The sequence below is a fragment of the Silurus aristotelis genome (genome assembly GCF_946808225.1).
Source record: "Silurus aristotelis genome assembly, chromosome: 14".
Classification (NCBI taxonomy): Eukaryota; Metazoa; Chordata; class Actinopteri; order Siluriformes; family Siluridae; genus Silurus; species Silurus aristotelis.
The window spans coordinates 15,960,279-15,985,964 of NC_139587.1; the positions used below are offsets into that span (position 1 = coordinate 15,960,279).

The window sequence follows — 25,686 nt, forward strand, 5'->3', positions numbered from 1 at the left end:
GTACATCAGTACCTGACTTTACTAACACACTTGTGTCCGAATGAGCACAAATCTCCTCAAGCACACATTACAAAATCTCGAGGAACATCTTAACAAGAAGTGTGGAGGTTTTTATAACAGCATTTGGGGATTAAACGTGGAATGGTATTTTCAAAAAGCACATTTTATGGTCAGGTGTCCACAAAATGTATCCATATAGTGTACATGGTCCATACCTTGAAGATGTGTTTTTGGTAAGTTGTTTTATATAAAAATAAATAGTTTTTTCATTTCGGGAAACTTTGACTTCACTTTATTTGAATGCGTCCCATTTCCCACTCCATAAATAATAATACTAATAATATTTGATAATAAATAAATAAATAATACACGAATTGCGTTAAATGAGAAAATGTCACGAGACCCCAAACTCTCGCGAGAGTTTGTGCAGCGGGATTGTTACTCTCAGAGTCCCTGTAACAAGAAAAACACAGGAGGAAAAAAACAAGGGGAAATGGGACATTTAAAAAAAATGCACAAATCATACAATTATCTAGTATATTCTGTTATTTGCTATTAATATTACATTTTACGTAAATTTTTAAAGGACGTATTTTGAACTTGTAAAAAAATGTAAAAGAAGTATTTATTTTTACTAGATTTTTGCAGGGCTTTTGTCATTTTATTTAACTACAGGAATTGTGTGCTTTTTCGCCAATAATAACACCAAACTGTAGAGGGCGGTATGATACACTTTTATTTTGGAGAACTAGAAGCGACAAACACAGACGCAAGTTCTGCTGGGAAAAAAAGGGGGTCAGAGTCGAATTGTGTGAATCCGCGATTGAGTCTGCGACGCTTTGGGATCTTATTTACAGCTTTATAGTGAGATATTAGGATCGGGAAGGTGAATTTCTAACCCCGGGTGTGTGGTTAAGCTGCGAGTTTGCGATCAGGGAGGGATTTGTGGTCGGTTTGGTGCAGAAAAGCGGTGGAACCAGTCTCGGTTTGTTTGTTGAGCATCAAAGCGTCCTGAGCAGAGCGCTGAGAAGCGAGGCAGAGAGTAAGGTGTAACTGAGGCAGGGCAGTGAGTAAGGCAGAGTAGTAAATAAGGGGTAACTGAGGCAGGGCGGTAAATGAGGCAGAATAGTAAATAAGGGGTACGCGAGGCAGGGCAGTGAGTAAAGGGTAAGAGAAGCAGGGCAGTAAGGAGGTAAGCGAGCCTGAGTCTCAGTGAGTAATGCTTCCCATCTTTCAACGAGAAGATGGATGAAAAGTCCAGCTACAGTCGCGTCCTGATCGGGCTGCTCATGCTCGTGCTGTTCGCCGTGATCGTGCTGCAGTATGTGTGCCCAGGCTCCGAGTGCCAGCTCCTCCACTTGGGCTCGCTCTCCGAGCTGCGCGGCGGCGGCGACGGGCGTGATGGCGATCCGTACGTCGCGGAGGACGGCGCTCTGGCGCGCTTCGTGCCGCGCTTTAATTTCACGCAGCAAGACCTGGACCGCGTCGTCGACTTCAACATCAAGGGCGACGACGTGATCGTGTTCCTGCACATCCAGAAGACCGGCGGCACCACGTTCGGCCGCCACCTGGTCCGCAATATTCAGCTCGAGCGCCCGTGCGAGTGTCACGTCGGCCAGAAGAAGTGCACGTGCTACCGGCCCGGGAAGAAGGAAACGTGGCTCTTCTCGCGCTTTTCCACCGGCTGGAGCTGCGGACTGCACGCCGACTGGACCGAACTGACCAACTGCGTCCCGGCCAAGATGAACAGCAGAGAGACTCTCCAACCGCGCAAAAGCCTACGGTGAGTCAGCGCCCATTGTGTTATAACTTCAGTTCCAGATTATTTCTCACTGTTTTTTTCACACGCACACTTAGTATTATCCGGAATAGATTAATTAATCCTGCTGTGTGTATCACGCTTTTGTTTCACTCCTAATCCTGATGGACCTGAGCGCTCCTCCTCCTCACATTGTTTACTACCTGCACTTTTTCTCAGTGAAACAAAAATCCACTGAGAAACCAAATGCGCTGAGACAAAAAGCCACCAAGAGGTCATGGATAACCCTCTGGGGCTCACCTTTCTTTAGATACATTAAACCACACGAGGTCTATTATAACATCTAATCACTGTTTACACCTTATTTTAAGGTGTAACTAAGTTCATCCTTATTTTTAGGATTGTGAATGTGAGCTGCCCTTAAAATAAATAAATAAATAAATAAATAAATAAATAAATAAATAAATAAATACAAAAACAGTGGCATTGCCATTGATTTTCCAAAGAAGCAAAGCTAAAGGTATTATTGATATATATGTATGTATTATTATTATTTTTTGTGTGTGTGTGTGTGTGTGTGTGTGTGTGTATATGTATGTATATATATATATATATATATATATATATATATATATATATATATATATATATATATATATATATATGTGTGTATATATATATATATATATATATATATATATATATATATATATATATAATGTATATGTGAGAGAGAGAGAGAGCGAGAGATATCACAGATCATGAAGTGAGAAATATGACAAAAAAGACCCTGGACTGTATAACGGCTAGAATCCTGTGTCAGACACAAATGGAACAGCATTCCCCTTGTAAAACTCCAACAACTGAATGCCTCAGTTCCCGGATGTATATGGACTGTTGGTAAAATAAGAGAGAATGCTACAAAATAGAAAACAAGATCCTGACCACCACACAATAAAATTAAAGTTCCCCTTAATTGGAGAAACTGCAACTTAAATTAAATGCCTTAAAAGAGGATGCATGAACACACTTTATGCCATACATCAATCCAGAGTTTTTTTTCCCATTCCCGGTCACATAACCGCGAGTATAGGGAAAGGCAGTGCTGTGGGGCTGTGTCCATTCAGCTACTTGAGCAATACTGAGGTCTGGTACCATTTGTCATTGCCATGTTGGAGTAGCATGTTTAGTTATTACATATTACACTTTCTATTTAAATGAAGTGTTGCCCTATCACTATTTGATCAGTTTAACTTCTGTAGCTTTAGATATTCTTCAAACTTTTATGTGGATTTCATCAGGGTTCTCCTCCCAAAAGCTATAGCAGTAGTCAAAATTGGCCCTAGTTGACAATTAGCATGCAAATGTGTGTGTGTATGTCTGTGAGCAGGAATGATGCCCTGTGATGTCCCATTCAAGTTGTAGTCCTGTCTTGCTCCCAGTGTTTTTAGGTTTGAGGAAGGGATCCATCTCCACCACAGTTGTGATCAGGATGAAGCAGTAATTCAAGATGAATAAACAAATGGAAATAGCCATTATGCAAATGTAACTAGGTTTGAAAGATATGCCCTTTGGCAGTCCTGGACTTCTGGACAAAGTCCCAGTGCGTTCCAATTTTATATTCGCTTGAATGTATCATGCCATCTGTGCACTTTTCCTCTACTGTTCCAGATACTTTCTTTGCAGAAACGTCAGTGTTGAGTAATCTTGCATTCTCCTGCTTTGATTTGCATCCTAAAGCTGGAACTAAAATATGTGATAATATTTCAGTGGGTGAAAGAAGCAGAAATTGAATGAATGCAGCTCCGGTTGCATGATGGGCTTTTTGCATATCTAAATGGATTGAAAGACATCTTGCATTATTGATAAGTGTAGTACACAAAATACATCCTTAGTCCTCAAGGGTGAAGTGTAATGTGTTTAAAACGAGAGTCAGGCGTTTGTTCGAAGCATGCTGACATGAAAACCATTCTATTTACATTAGAGCATTTACATTTATTTACATATTCTGAAGGCACAGGTGGACGTTTAAATGGCTCCCAGGTTGTTTGCAACACATTATTGGACCTGGCTATATACACCGGGAAGTGGTATTGGGTAAACACATTGGATGTCAGATCAGAAGGTTGTGAGTTCAAATCCCAACACTAATAAGATGCTGATGTTGGGTCCTTGAACTAATCCTATAGCCTTTTCTGCATATAAACGAGATAATGGTCTTTGCCAAACCCCATAAATGTAAATGTGCACAGTATTGCTAGTGAGACTCTTTTTGTGTCTTAAATGTGACACTGAAATTTGTTGTTGTTGGCGTGTATGTGTTTGTTTATTTTCCTATAACGGCACATCCTGATGTTTTTTTCCTATGTATAATATGTTCTAGTGTTTGAGTGTCACAATACCAACAATTATTTATTTTTTTTAGACCAATAAAAGTTGTATCATTAGTTTAAATTTTAAAACGAATGAAATCAAATAGATGGGTAAATAATCGGTAAAGTCACTTGCATAACTGCTGATTTATGCAGCACTAATGGTTGCGGCCTCATACTGTATGAGACTGTAAGACGTGACCTAGAGTTTGTGTATGCACTGTTAAGCAGTAACATGAGCTTATGGTGCCGCCTGTTTTAATGCACCATTGTTTTGAACACCGATATTTTACCACGCTGCTTTGAATTTCGTCTTCTTGACAGTCAAGTAATTCATTTGTGATGGTGTCGCAACCCTTCTGACTCAACAGCGGAAAAGCAGAAAATCGTTTGCCAGAATTAAACTCTCAATAAAACGAGTTCAGACATCCCCCAGACATTTATATTCATTCCATCCCAACAATCTACAAGGTTGTGTTTATTATAGGTCAGAGTTTGTGCTCATAATGAATGTTTTGCAGTGTAGGGATTTACACAGAAGTTTGCACTGATTTGGTAGTGTTGTCTGTTCCTGCTCTTCAGCAGTATCATAAACACATGCACACATATGCCCCCACCTCCCCCATGTTGAAACATGTCTTGTTTATACAGGGATAGTCCATGTGTCTTTAATGCCCTATGCATTATTGGCCCAGAGGCATATATACATAATACTACAAAGCAGGGTTGCTGCTGCAGCTGTGCTCTGAGAAATTTCAGCATGAACCCAAAATGCAGTCCAGCCAGAGCACACAAATACACACTGTATATCTGCACTGCATGGGTTTCCAACAATCCAACAAACATCATAGGTATCTAAATATTTACGGTTATTTAACATCTAGGAAAATTCATCTCTACATTAGCAAGCCACTTTCCACATGCAAGTAAGTGACTTAAGCCTGGTTTATATGTCTGTGGTTTACTATATATGTTAGTTCTCACAACACACACATTTTTTAAATCCCAATTGCCATATATCTTATGCTGTTCGTTTCTCAGTCTGGTGTCTAATGAAATGTCTGAATGGACAGCTAGGATGCTTGACACTGCGATATGTTTAAATGAATGTCTGGATGATTGATTTATTAAAAAAAACTACAATCATGATACTGTGGCATTGTTGAGTCTTTAGACTGATTGTAACCATTTATATGGTGGCCAGAATTAGACCAGTGTTTATTTTTAATCATCTGTATAGCTTGTATATGTATTTTCTCGTGGTGCAACGCAGAGCATTACACAATACGACATAAAGTCCAACAACGACGTGCAGGATAGAATTTTTCTTTCTATCTAATGAACCCCCAGTAGAGAGTTGTGAGACATAGCTGCAGAATCGATCAATCCTGAAGCATTCATCATCCCCTTATTGTTACAAGTGTTGATTTAAACTCAAAGATTTAGATTCAAAGATTGAAGTGCTTTAATGCTACAGCTGTTCGATTCACTGAATACAGACGAGTAAAAAAAAATGTTCTAGAATCAACATTTCTGCCACGATATAGTATAGGAAAAGGTATCAAAACAGCTCTTGCAGCTCTAATAAGAACTATATTTGGATTCAGAGCTTTATGTAATGATTACTCTTCTGTGTACGATATCGCTGAACAAATCCAACCTGTTCTTTCAGGAATCAACTGGTTTACTCGTCTTTTGTCTTGCAGCGGAGGTCATAAGTTTACACAACTGTTATAAAAGGCGAAAACATTCACCGATTCTCCAGAAAATAACACGATACATTATGAACCAGGGGACTTAAACATCCGTACAGGGTCTCAACATTATACTGTTGGAAAGGGGCCAAATATGCAGAAGATGCTGGAAAACAAAAGAATCTGCAGTTGTTGGAGATCATCTTAACAAGAACGGGAATTTTGATCATCCCGGTACAACAACACAGTATTAAGGGTCAGGCGTATGTAAATATTCGGACTGGTTCATTTCATTCATATTTTGCAAGGCATTTGTAAACTTGTGACCTCAAATGTGTATCAATTTCATTTTAGTTTGATTCTTATAGCGCTTTTAACAATGGCCATTCTCCCAAAGCAGCTTTATAAAAATAAATAATTACAAATATCAAGTTTAACTCCGATGCGGGACAACGGTGAGGTGATAATGGGAAGAAAAGACCTTGAGAGGAGCCACTAGTTAAAAAGAACCCATCCTCATCTGGGTGACACCAAATGTCCATATTTTTTAAATTATCAGTTACATCCAGAGATTATGAGACCTGAGCACAAAACTGTCCAATATTCTGTCCTAAACCAGTCCTAATCATAAGATTAACCCTCCACAGTAGCCTCTCGTACATGGACAAGGTGTTCAACCATATTTTCATATTTTTAAATTGCAGTCGATACACCAGTCAAATGTAGGTATTAAAACCAGTCAGTTCTATAATGTGAACCTCTTAGTGGTTATTTGAAATCATTTACAGGTATTTCAATATTAATATTAAGCAGATAGCACATCCTTTACATAGATGGAGATAGACAATCCATCAATACCATAAATAGCAGTAAAACACAATACACCCAGACAAGAAAAACAAAAAGATACAACAAAGTGAACATTTAGTTCATGTCGGAGAGTGCGGTGTGTGTGTGTGTGTTTCCTGTTTCTTGACTGAGGTTTTCGTTTAGTTTATTTTTTTTCCTCCCCAACATCGTGAATCGAAATTTAATCCACTTACTACTTTAAATTAAGTAGCTGCTGCCTAAATAAACACTTTTGAGGTATAGCCTATTTTCTTCACTTTGTAAAGAATTAATTTAAGCCTTATTTATCTCTTTGATATTTTATTTCTATCCTACTTTAATGACCATCATAATTCAGAGTATTGTTGGTGCTCTGAATTTAGAGGGTAATTAAATGTAAATAAAGAACAAGTATTGCTTTGGGAAATCTGAGCTGATATTACAAGCTGTTTAAAATTACACCTCTCCAGTTTCCAATCCTTCCTCAAACGAGTGATCTTGTACACCAAAGTGGCTGCGACGATGTAATCAATGTCAAGTACACAAGCTTTTATTGTCATTTCAACCATATATGTTCCTCCGAAACCCTGATGCTACATAAAACAACACAGTGACATCACACAACATAAAGCTACATAACAGAACACAAAGCTAACGACTAAAGTAAGTGTCCCTGCCACATAAAGTGCATCGTGTCCAACCGAGTGCAAACAGTCAAGAGTCAAGAGGGTTTTATTGTCATTTCAATCAAATATAGCTGACTCATTACACAGTGAAATGAAACAATGTTCCTCCTGAACCCTGGTGCTACATACAACAACAATCACAGGAAACACAGGGCTAAGGACTAGTGTCCTCGCCACATAAAGTACAAGCTGGTGCAAACAGTGCAAAGACAACACAAGACAGTGTAAGACAAATACACAAAACACAAAATACAATAGACAGTGCAGTGCAGACCCAAGACAGCGCAGACAGACAACACAAGACAATGCTAACCAGTAAACTTATTGTATATGTTATACAGTACAATGTGCAAAAAGAGAATAATAACCAAGAGTGTTGTGCAAAAACCGCAAAAGAGCACTGTAAACAGTATAATACGATTATAATAAATAAATAAATATAATTTGGGTAGTGGAATAGATTGAGATGAGTAATGTGTGTGTGGAGTGCGGGTTGTGCAGTTCAGTAACACGCAGTTGAGTGTGTGTGTTTTGTAAAGTTCTGTTCTGTGTTCATATTCTGGATGCGAATGTCCAAATGCTTCGGAAACTCTTTACTGTTGGCAGGAGGGTGAAGAGTGTGTGTGGGGTGTGTATGGGGTCGTCCGCAAAGCCAACAGCATTGCAACGTGTGGTGTAAATGTCCTTGATAGACGGGAGAGAGACTCTGATGATCTTCTCGGCTGTCCTCACCATCCTCTGTAGGGTCTGGCAATCCGAGACGGTGCAGCTCCCAAACCAGGCAGTGATGCAGCTGTTCAGGATGTCCTCGATGGTCCCTCTGTAGAACATGGTTAGGATGGAAGGAGGGAAATGGTCTTTCCTCAACCTTCTTAGGAAGTAGAAGCACTGCTGGGCTTTCTTGGTGATGGAGCTGGTGTTGAGTGACCAGGTGAGGTTCTCCGCCAGATGTACACAAAGAAATTTGGTGCTCTTGACTGTCTCCATTGAGGATCCATCGATGATCAGTGAAGAATAGCTGGTAACTGTTTCACCTCCTCTCTGTATGCTTACTCTTTGTTCTTGCTGATGAGACCCACCATGGTCGAGCTTTGCATTGCTACACAATCGTGAGTCAGCAGAGTAAACAGCAGTGGGCTGAGCATGCAGCCCTCAGGGGCATAGTTCTCAATGTGGTGGTGCTGAAGATGCTGTTCCTGATCCGGACTGACTGAGGTCTCCCAGTCAGGAAGTCCAGGCTCCAGTTGCAGAGGCAAGTGTTCAGGCCCAGTAGGCTCAGCTTCTCAATCAGGTGCTAAGGGATGATTGTGTTGAATGCTGATGTAAAGTCTATGAACAACTTTCATACGTATGTGTCCTTATAGTCCAGGTGGGTGAAGGCCAGATGGAGGATCGTAGAGATGGCATCGTCCGTGGAGCGGTTTGGACGATACGCAAACTGTATGGTTCAGTGAGGGTGCTAGCTGGGTTTTCATGTGCCTCATGACGAGCCTCTCAAAGCACTTCATCATGTTGGGTGTGAGTGCGATGGGACATTAGTCACTGAGGCAGGAGTCTGTAGACGTCTTTGGCACAGGGACGATGGTAGTTGTCTTGAGGCACGTAGGAACAACGGTGCTGCTCAGGGAGATGTTTTAGTTGTCGGTAAAAACATCTGCTAGCTGTTCTGCAAATTCCCAGAATACTCTGTCAGGAACGTTGTCTGGGCCAGCAGACTTCTGTGGGTTAAATTTGCATAGTTTTCCTCATTTCAGCCATGGACAGACAGACAGACAGACAGACAGACAGGGGTGGTCTTCCTTGCCTCCATGCTGTTCTGCACCTTAAACCAGGCTTAGAAGTCGTTTAGCATGTCTGGGAGGGAGGCATCAAGGTCACAAGCAGGTAAAGTTGTCGTGTAGTTTGTGATCGCCTGGATGCCCTGCCACATGCATCAGGTGTCTCCGCTTTCCTGGAAGTGGCAGTGGATTCTCTTGGTGTGTGCACGCTTCGCCTCTCTGATGACTCGGGGAAGTTTGGCCCTTGCTGTCCTTATGGCCGTCTTGTCCCCTGCTCTGAAGGCGGAGTCTCTAGATTTTAGCAGCACTCGCACTTTTGCAATCATACACGGCTTCGGTTGGAGCTTGTGGTGATAGTCTTAGAGATGGTCATGTCATCAACACACATTCTGATGTAGCTGGTCACTGATGATGTGAGACATTGGCAATAACTAATAGATAATCAGTGCTGTTCCCCGACAGACAACATTATTATGCGTCATCACTGGACAATTAAATCAAGTTAAGTGAATTATGTGCTGCATCTGTGCATTTGTAATCCATGCACTCAATGTCCTCTGCTATTCTTTTTCTTCTTTTGGCTTCTCCGATTAGAGGTCGCCACAGCGGAATATCCGTCTCCATCCCCCTCTGTCCTCTACATCTGCATCGTTCAAACCAACTACCTGCATGTCTTCCCTCACCACATCCATAAACCTCCTCCTTGGTCTTCCTCTTTTCCTCCTTCCTGGTGGCTCCATCCTCAGCATTCTCCTACTGATATACCCCATGTCCCTCCTCTGCACATGTTCAAACCATCTCAATCTCGCCTCCTTCACCTTGTCTCTTCCAGCTTCACCTTCTCTCTTTTAGTCAGTGCCACTGTCTCTAAACCATACAACATCGCAGGTCTCACCACAGTCCTTTAAACTTTCCCGTTCACTCTTGCAGATACCCTATTATCACACATCACTCCTGTCACTCTTCTCCACCCACTCCACCCTGCCTGCACTCTTTTCCTCACTTCTCTAACACACTCTCAATTACTTTGCACTGTTGACCCCAGGTACCTGACATCCTACACCTTCACCACCTGTTCTCCCTGCAACCGCAACACTCCACTGCCCTCCCTCTCATTTACACACATGTACTCTGTCTTACTCCCACTGACTTTCAGTTTTCTTCTTTTCAGCGCGTATCTCTCCAGCTCTTCTCAACCTGCTCCCTGATGTCCTCTGCTAATTATGCATGCGAATTCTCAGACAGCGTTCTGACCTGCTGCATCACTCTTATAAATCACTTTGGCTATGAGCTTGATGTGTTGGATGATGTGAGCTATACAGCTGTGCGAACACCAGTGGACTCGGCACCTGAAAGTACTGCATTACTCAGTGTGATGGTGCTGCAGGTGCTACACTGACTAAAGATTTCTTACTTAGGCAGTCTAGGATCAGATGCAGGTGTTCAGAACCAGCTCAATTTAGAAGGCCGCCGAGTAGATCTAAAGTCAGTTCATTCTATTGTAACGCAAGTTTCATTTTATATACACACACGTGGGTCAGGGCCATGGGAATGGAATTGTCAGTTAAATGTTAAGGGTTCTAGAAAACTGAATGGGACAGAATAAGAATTGGATTTTCAATAGCTAGCTTTAATAGCACAGTTGACCTGCAGTCAGGAGCTGCTTGCTGGCAGTGGCAACTGCAAAAATTTTGCTGTATGTTAGATTCAGCAGCAGTATCTATGTTTGAAATTTATATTATCTTAGTGTTAATTCATTTTTTCTCTCTCTCTTACTCAACAGGAACTATTACTACATCACAATCCTGCGGGATCCGGTGTCACGTTACCTGAGCGAGTGGCGACATGTGCAGCGCGGGGCCACATGGAAAGCCTCTCTGCACGTGTGTGACGGCCGGGCACCTACCTTGGCAGAGCTGCCCAGCTGCTATACGGGTGATGACTGGTCAGGTTGCTCCCTCGCTGAGTTCATGGCTTGCCCCTACAACTTGGCCAACAATCGTCAGACTCGCATGCTGGCTGATCTGAGCCTCGTGGGCTGCTACAATGCATCAGTCATGAGCGAGCAGCAGCGCGGCGCTGTGTTGCTAGAAAGCGCCAAGCGCAACCTCAGACGCATGGCGTTTTTTGGCCTGACTGAGTACCAACGCAAGACACAGTACTTGTTTGAGCGTACCTTTCGCCTGGCCTTCATTGCACCCTTCACCCAGCTGAATGGCACACGAGCTGCCAGCGTCGACGTGGCAATCGAGATACAGCAGCGTATCCGCGAACTCAATGCCTGGGACGTAGAGCTGTACGAATACGCACGTGACCTCTTTCTGCAGCGCTTTCAGTATGCACGGCAGAAGGAGAGACGCCAGGCTCGCCAGAGACGCCAGCAGGAGAGGCGTAGATTGCGTTCCAAGGTGCCACACTGGACAGGGGGTAGGGGTACTAAGCCCACTAAAACCCCACCACAAACGAGGCAATACCTAGCCACCAGGCTTGCTGAGCCAAAACAGGATGAGACGGGGAAAACGCTGGAAGAGGACGCAGAAGTGGAATCAGATCCGTGGTGGGAGGATGACGAAGAGAATGAAACGATTGAAGACTATTTGGATAATGTGGAGCATTGGTGAAGATCAAGTGGCATTAAGTTCAAAATGGGCCTTCCTAGATTCTCCACTAGGTTGCCAAGGAATGCATTTTCTACTCATTCAAACTCAGAAACACTATTTTGTGTTCTAGATGAACATCTTAAACATTGGAAAAGTGCATTTATCTGTGTCTAAAGACGCAAGTAGTAACTGAGTGAATTTTGCTGGTGTCTGCCTTTTTTTTTTTTTCTTTTAAAATGCCATACGAAATCCATGCGCACTGCAATCCTCTCAATGTACCAGTGTACCTTAAGGTCTTTAACTGAATTTATGTTGTAAAAAAAAGCTATTGAATCAAAAAGGTTTTTTTCTTTGTTATATTTTTTTTATTATTTGAACTTTCACTACGACATTTGATTGTAGGTGGGGTGTGGTCTTTTTTTTAGCATTCTTACTGTACTGATTATGTAGCCTCTGGCTTCGATATAAAATCTTGTAGCAAATCATATTTGTAATTCCTAACATAAGCTATGTTACAAATTGTATGAACAGATATATTGTGTGAATATGATGGTAATCAAATACAATTTGTTGCTACTTAAATAAATTTTGATATTAATTGTAGCTGGAATGTGTGGGTGATTTAACTGAGAATTTGCTTCGTCTAACTTCTTTAGGCAGCATTTGCCAGAGTCACAATGTTAATTTCTTGTGAAAGGTAAGTATAAAGAATCATGCTTGTGTGCTCTTTGCACATTTCGACAACAAATGGTAGTTTTTTATTTTTTTATAAAGCTTGCTAACTGTTTTGAAACCATTACTAAAAGGTGTAAACTAAATGCTTATTCTAGCATTATTTATTGTAAAGTAATGGTAGAGACATATCATGCTAAGGGTTCTGGACCCAAGGGAACCAAAACAAAAAATTTTGACCGTAATAATAGTCCCTAATGGGTTGGTGCTCAAATAATTGCAATGCCCCAATATGTTTAGAATTCAGGACCACCCAGTCAGGACCGAGTCTTGAGAGACCGCCTATTACCTGGAAAATGAAACCGTAGACCTGTCATCACCTGCAGTTCTTCTTTCTAACAACAGATGGCGCCAAAGTGTCGGTTACGTCACCTTTTCTGAACATTTTATAAAAAACAAAATGTAATCAAAGTTGCTTCGGATTAGATTTGCTTGTCTAAATACACAGTGCGTGAATTATTAAACGTAAAAAAAAAAAAAAGCAATAAAACTATATTTAGACATGTGCGTTAGTTTAGTTAAAATATGTGAATAAAAGTGGAAAAAAGGATAAATTCGAATATTTGGCTTTCGCATGTCGTTTGCATTTTGTTACAATCCCCTGCCAGTAGTGTCCCTGTTTTCCCCCCTTTTTCCCTTCTTCAGTTTTTCCGACTCCACCCTTGCAACAGGCTTTTTTTGCAGTTCGAGAAAGGAATGGGATTCCCCTAAAATGGAGGAAGTGAAGTGTACGCTGTAGTGCACTACTCCATGCACACTGCTTTCCTCCTCCTCCTCCGCCTCCTCCCTCACTCCTCTCCTCTCCTCTCCTATCCTGCTGCCTGGCCGCCGCTAGCAAGTTCGCCCCACGCTTCCTCCTTCGCTTTTTCGCGTCTTTTTCTGCCTCGAGATCCACGTCGCGCAAAGCCTGCTGCACAAAGCCGCCGAGGAAACCGACACAAGGAAACTTGGTGAAAAAGGAACACGGCTGAAGAAGAAAAAGAAAAAGCGCCTCACGCGCGCACACACATACTGGCGCGCGCGCGTGCGTACACACACCAGTGAGTAGGACGCAAGCAGCTGGTTATAGAAAATGATCCGCTTATTTGCGAATCATTAAATCGCAGGGCCGACCTACAAAATTTACCACTCAACCCCCTCTTCATCCTTCTCCTCCTCCCCCCTGAGCCAAACAAGAGAAAGAGAGAGAGAGGGAGGTCTGCACAGGTAAGTGCTTATTCACTCTGGCGCAGTTTTTGCAAACCAGTGTTTCAGCCTGAATAATATCCACCCAGGGGTTGCGCTCGCGCCCGCCGCGTCCGTACCTGACAGCTCAGTGTGAACACAGCATATGTTTAATGCTTAGACTGAATATGAAATTTAATCATGAACCCTTTACCCCTGTCTTTGAGCTTCAGGCTAACATTGCTTTTTTTCCTCTTCTTTCTTTCTTTCTTTTTCTTTTTCAAATTTCTTTTTTTCCCCAATCTTTTTTTTTTTTTTTGCATATGGCTTTGAACCATACCTGTTCTAACATGTCATTTTCCTAATGGCTTTTTACATGAAGGCATATTTGACAGCCGCTTGGTTTGTTGTTTTTTTTCTTGTGCACAGATGAAATGCGTGAAGAAGTTGCAAGCTGTTGAGCTTCTCAGTAGACACACTTTGAGAACCAGTTAGTCAGAAAGGTGAGCAACAGTCAGGGACCTTTTTAATTCAGTTCAACTATTCAGTAAGAGAGAAATCTAAAACCCAGGATTGAGATTGCTGTGAATATAAATAGGGGATAATGTAGCTTAAAACATTTTGTTGGTGTGTGTGAGAGAGTGAGAGAAAGCAATTTGCTCAAAATAGCACTTGCTCAAGATTTATGGAGTCCAGCTCTCCACCATAATGTCTTGTTAGTGTGTGTGTGTGTGTGTGTGTGTGTGTGTGTGTGCGCCCCCCCATCTACAGCTACTGTAGGCCGTTTCCTGTGCTTCCAGTTGCCATTATTGTAATGGTGCAGCCTACAGCTAAACGCGCCCACAGGAAATAAATGTCCTGATTGACCATACTGACCTTTTTGCTCCTGCACAAGATCTCCCCAGTGTTTTGTTTTTCTCCCTCTGGGTCCCTTTCTCTCCCACTAGCACTTCCGCATGGGGCAGAGGGTCTGCTGCATGGCTCGTACTTGTTATGTGTGTAATGTGTGGTAGAGTAAACGGTTATGAGGCATGTCAGGGTCAGAGAGGGTGAGATGTGTGCGAGTGCGAGTGTGTGTGTGTGTGTGTGTGTGTGTGTGTGTGTGTGTGTGTGTGTGTTGGGGGTGCGTTATTTTTTCTTCATTTCACCCTGCTATGTGGACTGCGGCCTTGTCAATGCGCCATGCCAAGATAAGAAAACGAGGGTGACTCTGTCTTTCTCACTAGCTGTTATCAGTGTTTAAAGGTGCAGTTGTCAATGTTTTTCATTTTTCTTTTGCTAGTACATATATATGATAAAAATAAAAGTTGGTAGCGTTCTCTCAGAAAACATTACCAGGGAAAAAAAATAAAGAAATTCGGAAACCTGAAAGTGTGTATTTGGATTAGCCTGTGATGGCAGACCTTTTATAACACGCCTCCTCACATGTTAATAAATTACTACGAGGGGAATTTTGCTTGTTTATATGTTTGTTTACTTGTAACTTGGCTTTCAAGCAGTTGAATGTGTGAAAGTGTGATTGAAAGTGATGTGGTAACTCTAGCCAGCATGCTAACTCTCATTAAACCAGTCTGCTTTTTGCAGGTGGAGCTTTGTGTTCCATGGTTGAATATATGGGTGGGCCTATTCAAATCTTTTTAAAGACAATCTTGCTTAAGACACTTTTGAGCTCGTCGACTCGAGTTTTGTTATGAAACATTAATAACAACACAGACTTCTTGAAAAATAGATAAAAAATGTTGGCTCAGAGTTCAAATTTTAGCACCACCAAGGTGCAGTAAATGTACATTATTACCAGGTTTTAAGAGTTTTACCAACTTTAGGTACAAGTGCAAACCCCCCCCCCCCCCCCCCAAAAAAAAATAAATAAAATAAAATAAAAAAAAAAGATCCAGTTTGCTTGTAAAATCTCTCAGAGAAGTCCAAATAGTAACGTAATGATGTAATTAGGTACAGTGGAAAGGGCGTTTTCGGATATAGGGATTGATAGTGGGCAGGGGGTATGATATTCTCCCTGCTCCGTTGTGTGAATATTAAATGCCATAGTTAATCTTAGCACTCACTTGCACAATCATCCGCCTCTACATGTCTGTGTTGTTTTTAGGTGGAACGTCTAACTCTGAGTGCTCTCATTGTTATGCCCTTCCTCATTTAGACCATTGCACCAAGCTGATGTAAGCAGTCAAGGCAACGGCTACTTATGGACATGACTAGGACTAGGAAAGCCATAATTAGTTATCCAAGCTGTAAACAGCAAACAAGAAAACAGAAGAGCCAATGCATGTTTTAATCCGGGGTTGGAGAAGGGCAGAAGGGAACAGGGGAGTTGTTGGTCGTTGTAGAGATGAGTAGTGCGAAATGGAGGAATGACTGGTCTTTATAGACTCACACACACTCTGCTGTACAGAGCGGTGCCGTTACAGCGTGCCGTTAACAGTAAACCCGCTGCAGGTCCAGACTCGCCTATATGCCTTCTGAGCTTGTGGACTTTGCACTCGTCTAGCTCGCTTTGCGCCCTTATCAATGTTTCCGCGCCGTTTTGTGACGTTATTGTGCACATACGACTTGTCCTCATTTCCTCTTTTCCAGAAGACAGCCAGCTATGACTAGTTCTGCCATGTGAAAGGTGCTGCGTCTTGCGATCTATAATTGGCAATCAAGGACAAAGAGCGGAGAATATATGTTCACCAGGAGGATAAGTCACATTGAAGCTTCAGTGTTTACCACAATTGAGCTCAAACCGTTCAAAAAGAAGTGACTACTTTATTATCATTACAAAAGACTTACCAAGCCTGAATGCTCACAGAGCTGGTGTATATAATAAAGTCTGTAGCCATAACGGATTAGGCCATGTCTGTAAGCATATAATCTCATGCTTATCGTACTTTATTAACTTGTAATCTCACAGATGTCTTATTTAGCAGTAATTACCATCTGCATTGCCTTAGTGATCTCAGGTTGTCTTTTCCCGTAGAGTATATATATCGGAGTGTGTTTTTTATCAGTAAAAGGGTAATAATATCAAAAACAGTTTGTGTAGTGTACCTTTTGCTCAACTGATCATAGAAGAGAGTCTTTTTTTTTCCATAGCAGCTATAAGCTTTTTTTCACTGTTTACATGACAATGCTAATAAAGGGTAGACTCTGATTGGTCAGTAAATGCTGAAATTTTTTTTTTTTGTACCACAGTGCAATTTTTTTTACCATTAATGCACTTGTTCATTTGCTGCGGTTACTATAGTAACAGCTTGTACAAAGCAGCCCATGTGGGAAAACACTACAAAAATATAATAGAAACATAAACAGGTTTGCAAAAAAGAAGTATATAGCTAAAGGTATAAGTACATATTCCACCATGGGAGAGTCTTTCCACGTCTTTCCAGGTTCTCGGAATCATGATTTTTTATTTTTATTTTATCTTATTAACGTCAAGAGAGAGAAATTGAGGCTGGTCAGGAAACAATTTTTTATATATATATATATATATATATATATATATATATATATATATATATATTTGTTAGAAAACTAGTCTCAAAAACATAAACTTAACTGAATATATATATTTCAGTTAAAATTAATGCAGTGCCTGTTTCTGTTTGACCATTTTATATTAAAATTATAAATGTATATAAAAGAGGCAAAATTAAAACCTTCAACATAACATATTTATTCACAATGTTTTTTCTTTACTCAAAAAAAAAAAACAAAAAAACAAACCCTCCAAAGAAAATTTTTTTGTTTTCCTAATGCGCCAAGCCCCAAAATCCGCCATGATGCAAAGATCCAGCAATTAAAACCGTCCGTGTGGAAACATAGCAAAAGTTTTGTTTGGTGTCCTGATGATTTACGTTATTTAAAACACCATAATTAAAACATTTACAAGGGTATTTTTACAAGCTGCCCTGTCATCTGAAAATGTAAACAGAATTGTAAAACTTGTCTGTTTAAGCAACTGGCTCAAAAAAAAGAGAACTAATAAGAACCCGTGTTTTTTCTATGTTCGTGTTTAATAGACATGAACAAGTTCTTGTAAAAAACATGACTACTGTCTTTAAAACATGTCTACGTTTTTAATTGTCTATGTTTATGGTGGTTTCAGTAATAATAAACATACATTTACATAAAGCACCCATATTTGTTCCCATATTTTAGGTACATTTAAAACAGATAAAAAAATTGTATTAAGTTGCGATTAATCACGATTTATCTCGTGACACTAATGCGATTAAACATTTTAATTGATTGACAGCCCTAATATAAGGGGTTCAGAGAGTTCACCTTTTTGTTTAGAGTTCTGATGTCACAGCTACCCATGAATTGCGGTCTAAGAAAACGTAGTTGGACTTGGGTTGGAGGGATGGTATGCTTTCTCTCCCCTGTCAATCAAAGGGACACAAGCTAATCATATTAGCTAAGTCATGCAGAAGGGACCAGATAGTGCTGTCCTCTACAGTGTGTTACATGGTCTCATTGGAGACAGTTGGTAGCTGTATGAAATGCAAGCTGACTGGTATATGTCATGTTTTATGCTTTATGGTTTCTCTGTAGCATGTCGAGCTTGATCATTTTCCTGTAACAGCACGCCTGCCGTGTTACGCTCTTTAATTGAGAAATGGCGTCTTGTTTGTTTTTGTTAATTTCCTTCTAGCTGTTTTTGGCTCAGACTATTTTGACTATTTTGAAGAAAAAAAAAACATGTTTGCTGTAAACTGATATATGATCTGGCTGGGATTCAGTCAATTAAACGTGTGTTGTAACTGTGTGTTTCTACGTTGACGCAGGGCGCTGGAGGTTTTTTTATGAATGGAGATTGGAGCGCAGGAGTAGGCTAAGGGGATTAGAGATACTTAACCTAATTATTTTGCTCTTAGGCTATGGTCTTTCTCTCTCCCCCTCCTCTCTCTCACTCTCTCTCTTTCTCTCTCTCTCTCTCTCAGTTTAACTCGTGCAGCTGCCGGCGCCTGTCTCCTAACCACTCCTCTTACTCACCTCAACCTCAACTGTCTGGCGTCCATTTTAAGCTCTGCCTCTGCATGCTCCCACCCTGTACTCCTCCACTGCAATTTCTCTATTTTCACAGAGGCACAGTGGAAAGCATGACTGCTTGGAGCATGGCACATCTTACTTAATTGCAGTGTGATTTCTGCGTCATCTAATTGCACCTGCTTCTCCTGCTCCTTCACTAGCTATATAAAATGTATTCACATAAGTATGAAAAAAAAAACTTTAATTTTGGAACCAGTTTCTTTTCCTCTGTAAAAAAAATAATCATTCCTGTAAGAGTTGTTTTTGTATTCCTCTATGATTAACATGACTGAGGTTCATTTGTTTCAGTTCCGTTATTTTAAGCAGTAATATAAGTTGAGCATAAACTGTAAAGCAACTTTGCTGAATTTTAAGAACTGTGGTTTCAGTTCTGAAAGCTGAACAGTCAAAAGTCCTCAGCTGCTCGCAAGAATTTCAGTTTTACAATTTCAGTTTCAGTACATCAGACTTCAATTAATCTCCAGTTATATGTTGTATCTGCCCTGGCAACAATCGCATTTTGCCGAATTGCACAAACTGCTGCGGTGTGTTTGCGGCAGTATACATTAACTTACTTATATACTATATGGACAGAAGTTTATGGCCCCATGACCATTAGATTCTTATGTGCTTTTTTTCCTATTCCACATTTAGTCCCCATTTGCTGTTATAAAAACCTCCACTCTTCTGGGAAGATGTGTGATTATGGAGATTTGTGCTCATTTATTCACAAGAGTTTTAGTAAAGCCAGGTACTAAGTATAGTAGATGTAAGGTGAGGAGGCCTAGTGTGCAGTCAGTGTTTAAATCTATCCCAAAGGTCTTCAATATAGTTGAGTTGTGTGAGCTCTGTAGCAGGACACTTAAAGATCTTCTAATCCAACCAATACACACCATAGCTTCATGGAGCACACTTTTTGCAAAGGGCCATTGTCATGCTGGGACAACTTTGGGTCTCTTAGTTTAAACGATGGGAAAATGTATGCCACCACATCCAGAGATGTCCTGTACAATTGTGTGCCTTTAACTTTGTGGTAACAGTTTCTGGGAGAGCCACAAATGGCTGGAAAAGTCAGATGTCCCAATACTTTTCTCCATATATGTTTAATGTGTACATGATCTATTTTATCTTTTTTATTCCGATGTGTATGTGAATGAATGAAACCATACAAGAAATGTTTATTACCTCCGTGCCAATGTCAATTCTGGACGGAATCACCATTAAAATAAAATAACAGAAGGGTTAATTTTTAAACACTGCAAAAAAAAACAAAAAAAAACTTGATGCTCTTGGCTTTATGGATTTGCATGGAACGCAGGAGCAAAAAAAAGTGCCAGGCTCTGTGGGTTCAGCTGTGGCTAAACTCTCAAAAGCAAGCTGCACATTCATGGTTGAGGAGTTCTGAAATCACTTTTGTCCGCACTGAGGTCAGCTTGATGGTCAGACCTACAAAAAAAAGACAATGAATTTTGCTTTGCCCTATTCATGTATTTTTTTTTTTTAAGTTAAAAACTATATTTTAATCATAAAATGGTTGGCAGTGTTAAATGGTTCGGTTTTAGCAGACAAGGTCAGCTATCCCTCCCCCCCCCCCCTTCCATATTGTGTGTCGTGACTGCATGTGAATGCTTCACTGTACATAATTGCATTATATTATTATAGCTGCAATGCAATATCACTGTACCAATTGTGCGATCTGGACAAAAACTTTTAAATGAATAATGACCTTGTACATGCAGTTCCATAACCTTGGAGTGTTACAATTAGCATTGCAGGGGCATTGCTTTGAGCCTGTGGTTGCTTGTATACTGCATATATGTCTGCATTGAGCGTGTTGTGCAGTGCACCAATATGCAGTATCCATGCTGAGGAATTGTCTTTCACTCCCACCCTCACCTCTGTCTAACCAATTCACTGAGCATGAGCATGGTGCTGAACATAGCTCTGCATGTTTGTCCTAAAACATTTCCTGTGTGTTGAAACCCGCTACAATATTTCACAGCTCTTGTGGTTATTGAAGCCACTGTAATTGACGCTGTTGATCATGCTTCTGCCAAAAACATCTTTGTCCTCCTCCTTGCTTTACTTTCACACCCTTTCTGCAAACCTCTAAAACCAATAACATACACTCACACATGAGCATCACTCCTGACTCCAGATCAGTTTTTTATATATTTTTTTTGTAGTATTGATTGCCTGTTTTTATTATATAGGGCTTTAGTTAGAAAGGTTTGGCGTATTATAATCACGTCTAAAAGCATCACATGGGTTTTTTCTAGCACATTCCTGAAATCCGTGCTGCACTACGACATGCGGTTTTACACATTATAATGTTATACTTGGGAAGGATAACACAGAAGGCAAGCAAGTAAAAATACTTAACTGTCATGCAGCTGGAATCGGGTTTCAAATCTCTGGGAACGGCACTCATCATTTCCATAAACTGTTCATAACTCCAGCATGTTCTTCCATTCTATGTTTTTTTTTTTATATATAGTCCTCAACCCGTATGGGCTATTCATGCACAAAATAATTGGCAGACAGGGGGAAGTGTGTAAACCTGGACTGGACTGAAAGGTTCAGTTTCTGATTGCAGAGTAAAAGATGGCCACACTGGAATTTTTTTCCTCACAGCATCTATGGAAGTAATATGTCTCAGTATATACAGAGAGATTTAAAATAAAATAAAATGGTGCAACAGGAAAGCTTTGTCCTATCATCTGGAGATTACAGGATTATACCCCAACAATGTTATAGCCATCGGTGGGACAAGAGCCACGCAAGTAAAATTGGCTGTGCTGTCTGAGTGGGTGGGGCAGGATACTTGCCTTTCTGTCAATCACAGCAACATGAGCCAATCATGTGCTTCTGTGAGGTCGTCATGTATGTGATGAGGGGAGATAACATGTCTTATATCCTCACCATTCCTGGTTGGTTAATGGGGAGAGATGGCCGTTGGAAGAGAAATCGCCAAGACCAAACTAGGAAGAAAATGAGGTGTGGTGGGGGACTAACCCTCAATCTAGTTCTGTTGTGAGTGCATAATTGGAACTTAGAGTGAGTACACTAATAGTTGTTTAACTTTGACCTTGCTAAGATTTACAGTAAAGATATAATGACAGGATGTTTTAAGATTCTTCTTGTCACGTTTCTGTTCATGTTGTGGGTGAGACAGCGGTATGGCAGGCAGCATTGTCACCTCACAGGGTGGCGAGAGTTTTGGATATCCTCGCAGTGTCCTCGTGGGGTTTCGTCCCCTTTGCAAAATCACGCTGGATTGGTGTCTTGAAATTAAATTGCAGTGTGATTGCTTGCGTGCCGAGATAAACTGTTTTCCCATCCGAGATGTATTTGTGCCACGTAGGATTAGAGATCCACCCTGGCCCTGACCAGACTGAAGATAAAGGAATGAATGAACATTTATGTTTTTCTGGCCCGGAAATGAGCTCTGTCCTCAACAGGAACCTAATGCCTCAGTGTCCAAATTTGCATTCTTATTATATTAATAATAATAATGATAATAATAGCTGATCGTGTGTTTGGATATATGAAGTGTTCATGCCCATACACGTGAATGTTGATATTTATATCAAAATTCAAAATGAAGGAAAATGTGCTCTCGTGTGTGATGTTTAGACCATGGCTATTGTCTCGACACGAATTTCAGTAACTTCTGGTCAAATCAGTCATTCTGCACAGGCCTGTCTGATAAAAAATAAGTGTTATCGTCAAGGATATAGATATTTTTCACCACTCTGCATATAAAATGAGACCCGGTCATGGTCAAAGTCACGGTTTACATTTAGATGTATGGGATTTGGCAGATTACCTTATCTAGTGCTACGTACAAAAGTGCTTTAAAGTCTTTATAAACAAATAAATTTTGATGCTGGTTCATTATTACACAGTCTAGGAATTATATCAGTCTATAACTGTTGGTCAGAGCAAAGTTTGTTTTTTACATATATACCACTGGAAGAGGTAGGTCTTTAGACATTTCTGATGACTGCTAGTGACACAGCTGTTTAGACATCAAGTGGAAATATGTTCCACCACCTGGGTGCCAGTCAAGACTCTGGACCAACCGTGGAGTGATTGTGGATCGGAGGGAATCGCAGTGCGTTTAGTCGCTATTACAGTGTGTCCACCTTCTGAAGTCAGATGTCAGCTGAAGCTCCTGATCTGTATTTGCATGATAACATGCATTACACTGTGCCACCTGATTGGCTCAGTTAGTAAATTCTGCTTCTTTTTAGTCATGAAATCTATTTTAATCGCTGGATGTCTTCTCTAAGGGTGAGAAGTCAAATAAAAAGGTCTAAACTGACATTCAGAGTTAGCTATAAAAATATTTTGCCAGTTGAAGGCGTTGGTTTGTATGTTTAACTTGATTATCTTCTCAAGGCTATAGTCTGTTTGGTCCCACTTGTTTTATTGGGCAATACGGTAATGCTCACAGTACAGGGAAAGCGAACAGACCTGGAAGTGCTGGGTTAATTATTAACTTGTGTTACCGTAGCCTGTATTATGGAGGATGTTTTGACGGAGAGCGAAGCAGCATGAAAAAAAGCATCACAGCATGAGTTATATGTCGGCGATGACTTGCAGACATCGTATCAATCAATTTGATCATATGCCCGAGGCTTGTAGATTTTTGTGTTTAATGCATTGCCTAATGGAGACAGCATTATTCTGCCTGTAGCTTTTATATTTAGTCTTTTTTTTTTGTTTTTTTTTAAACAAAGTTAATGTTTAATAAAAGGCATCTAGCTGCACAGTTCTAGCAAATTATTTAAACATTTTCATTCTGTTTTGCATATATTTTTAATCCATGCACTTAGAAAGAGATCCAGGGTGCTTGCTGAGGGTCCAGTTTCAAAGACTTCTTTGTAAATTTTAATTGTAGCACACTGTGCATTTGCGTTCACTTCTCTCTATTACTGAGGGTCACCGCAATTTGAAGTGTGTGTGTGTGTGTGTGTGTGTGTGTGTGTGTGTGTGTGTGTGTGTGTGTGTGTGTGTGTCTTGGTGCTCCTGGCTGAGTGACCTTGTAGAGTCAATACACTCACCGTTTCCAGACGCTTGATATTTGCAGGCCTCCTCTCAGACATACAACAGTGACACACACACACACACATATATATATACACACACCTCACTCTTTGCCATTTCTATTCTCTTCTCAGCCACGTCCCAGCAGCAGAACATTACTGTAAACCAGCTTCACATGTCCACAGAGCCTAAGCAAAGCCTGTCACATGAATTGATAATATTATTAGGCTCAAACAGACGATCTTCTGTCTGACGGCTTTGCCCAGGCAGAGGAAATGGTTGCCGTTCAACATACTAACATCATTAGTCATCGAGTCATGTTTGTCAAAACATATTACTATGAGCTCGGGTGGAGTCTTGCATGGCACATGCTAATTGGTATAATATTGCTAGTTGCACAGAGCCAGCTAGGTCTTCATTAGACTCTATTTCAAGGGCACTGCAGCAATCACAGTTCATGACGAGCAGGCAGGGCCCAGCCGATCATAAACGCTCGCTCTGACCGCTCCACTCGTCTTCCGGTTTGCGTTGCAACATTAATTATTCAGCTTACTCATTCATGTTGTGGCATCAGCTCTCTATTTATAACCACACCCCCCCATACCTCACAGCTGTCTGTCGCTGTTTTATGCTGTACAAGACCGAACTTTGACTTTTTCTTTCTTTCCGTTTTTTGTTTTTAATCAGGAGGACCAGGTGGAGTTGGCAAATCCACTTTGTGTCGTAGCTCACCTGCCTTTTCGATAAGCCGTATAGAAACAGTGTGTGTTTGTACAGAGAACAGGTGTGTGTGGCGCAGCCTGGCTACTAGGCCACTCGCTGCCTTTTTACTGTAGCACATGCAAAAAAAAAAAAAAAAAAAAGCATCCTTCTGTTGCTTTTCGCTTCATGTGGAGGTTCCTTTGTTCTGGAGTGTGTAGTTAGTAATTTAATTTCCACCATCTTCTCTTATTTCTTTTCGCTTTCCTGCTCCCCCTCTCTTTCTCTCACCATCATATACACACACTCACATTATCCTGCTCACACCCTCTCTCACTTCACTGCAGTGCTCTCCTTCCCTTCTGGGCTGTCTGTCTGTGCAGTCACACTCCCGAACCCCCGCCGCCTCCTCCGTCTGTGTGTGTTTCTGTGAGACACGGGCACAGATCCTATCTGCCCTTCTGTCTTCCGCTCTCACTCCATCGCATTCTTGCTCTCTCTCTGATTTTTTGCTCTTTTTTTAATGACCGCAGTTCTATTTTGTCTAGCTCCACCACAGCCGGATATTCATTCATCCCAACGTGCTGCATCTTCAGATCACAAGTTATCACTCAGGCCTGCTAAACTTCATCAGGATGATCTTCTGTTATTATTACAGGTTTCTTTAGCTTGTGGAGAGGGGGGCTTTAAATAAGTTATGCCATAGTATATAGGTTTATAGCTTCTTAGGATGTAACGTAAGTATGCTTGCATATGTACAAACAAATTAGTAGCAAATTGTATGAATAACAGTTTGTGTATCACATACTGATTTTATTGTCTACTGTTTGTCAGTCCAGGTTTCCATCACATATCTGGAGCACCAAACATACATTCTTTGACTCAGTTTAGCAGCTTAAGTAAAAACAAAAAAAACCTTTGCGTTCTTTTGACTCGCTCTTTGTCGCTGCAATTGAACCCTACTAGAGATTTAGACTGAGACCACCATCAGTGGCCTTCCTGTTTTGGTCCAGACCTGAGTATGAGTGCTGTGTTGGTACCTGCTGAAGCAAACTGCACTTAGGGAAAAAGTGTGACGAGGTTTACAATCAACATACCTAACTCTCTAAAACCATGCTTGTTTACTTTCCACAAATCATCTTATTTGACCAGAATATTGTATATATGGCTGTCATTTTCTCAAAAAGTATAAAATCTAGCCAAGTTTCTTAACTCTGTAGTTGCTAACAGTAGTAGTAGTAATAAATTAGAAGTAGCTGAATGTGCTTTGTCCAAATACAGCATCAACCCTACG

At 40.8% G+C, this 25,686-nt stretch overlaps 2 protein-coding genes across 25 annotated transcripts in view; both read left to right on the forward strand.

Annotated features, from left to right (window-relative positions):
* Window positions 1-703: 703 nt before the first annotated feature.
* hs6st2 (heparan sulfate 6-O-sulfotransferase 2) lies at window positions 704-12,320 on the forward strand. The gene is made up of 2 exons (XM_083561704.1): window positions 704-1,783; window positions 10,901-12,320. The coding sequence occupies exons 1-2, from the start codon at window positions 1,245-1,247 to the stop codon at window positions 11,736-11,738; spliced, it is 1,377 nt and encodes a 458-aa protein (XP_083417830.1). The 5' UTR covers window positions 704-1,244; the 3' UTR covers window positions 11,739-12,320.
* A 197-nt stretch (window positions 12,321-12,517) lies between these two features.
* Window positions 12,518-25,686, forward strand: part of mbnl3 (muscleblind-like splicing regulator 3) — a 44,097-nt gene continuing 30,928 nt past the window's right edge. For 4 of the 24 annotated variants that reach the window (XR_014536818.1, XR_014536819.1, XM_083561705.1 and 1 more), the window contains exon 1: window positions 12,519-13,655. The gene's annotated coding sequence lies outside the window, so the exon portion shown is untranslated. Of the gene's footprint in view, window positions 13,656-14,042; window positions 14,117-25,686 lie in introns of all 24 variants that reach the window. The other 20 variants (XR_014536824.1, XR_014536825.1, XM_083561711.1 and 17 more) reach the window with 12 other exon arrangements.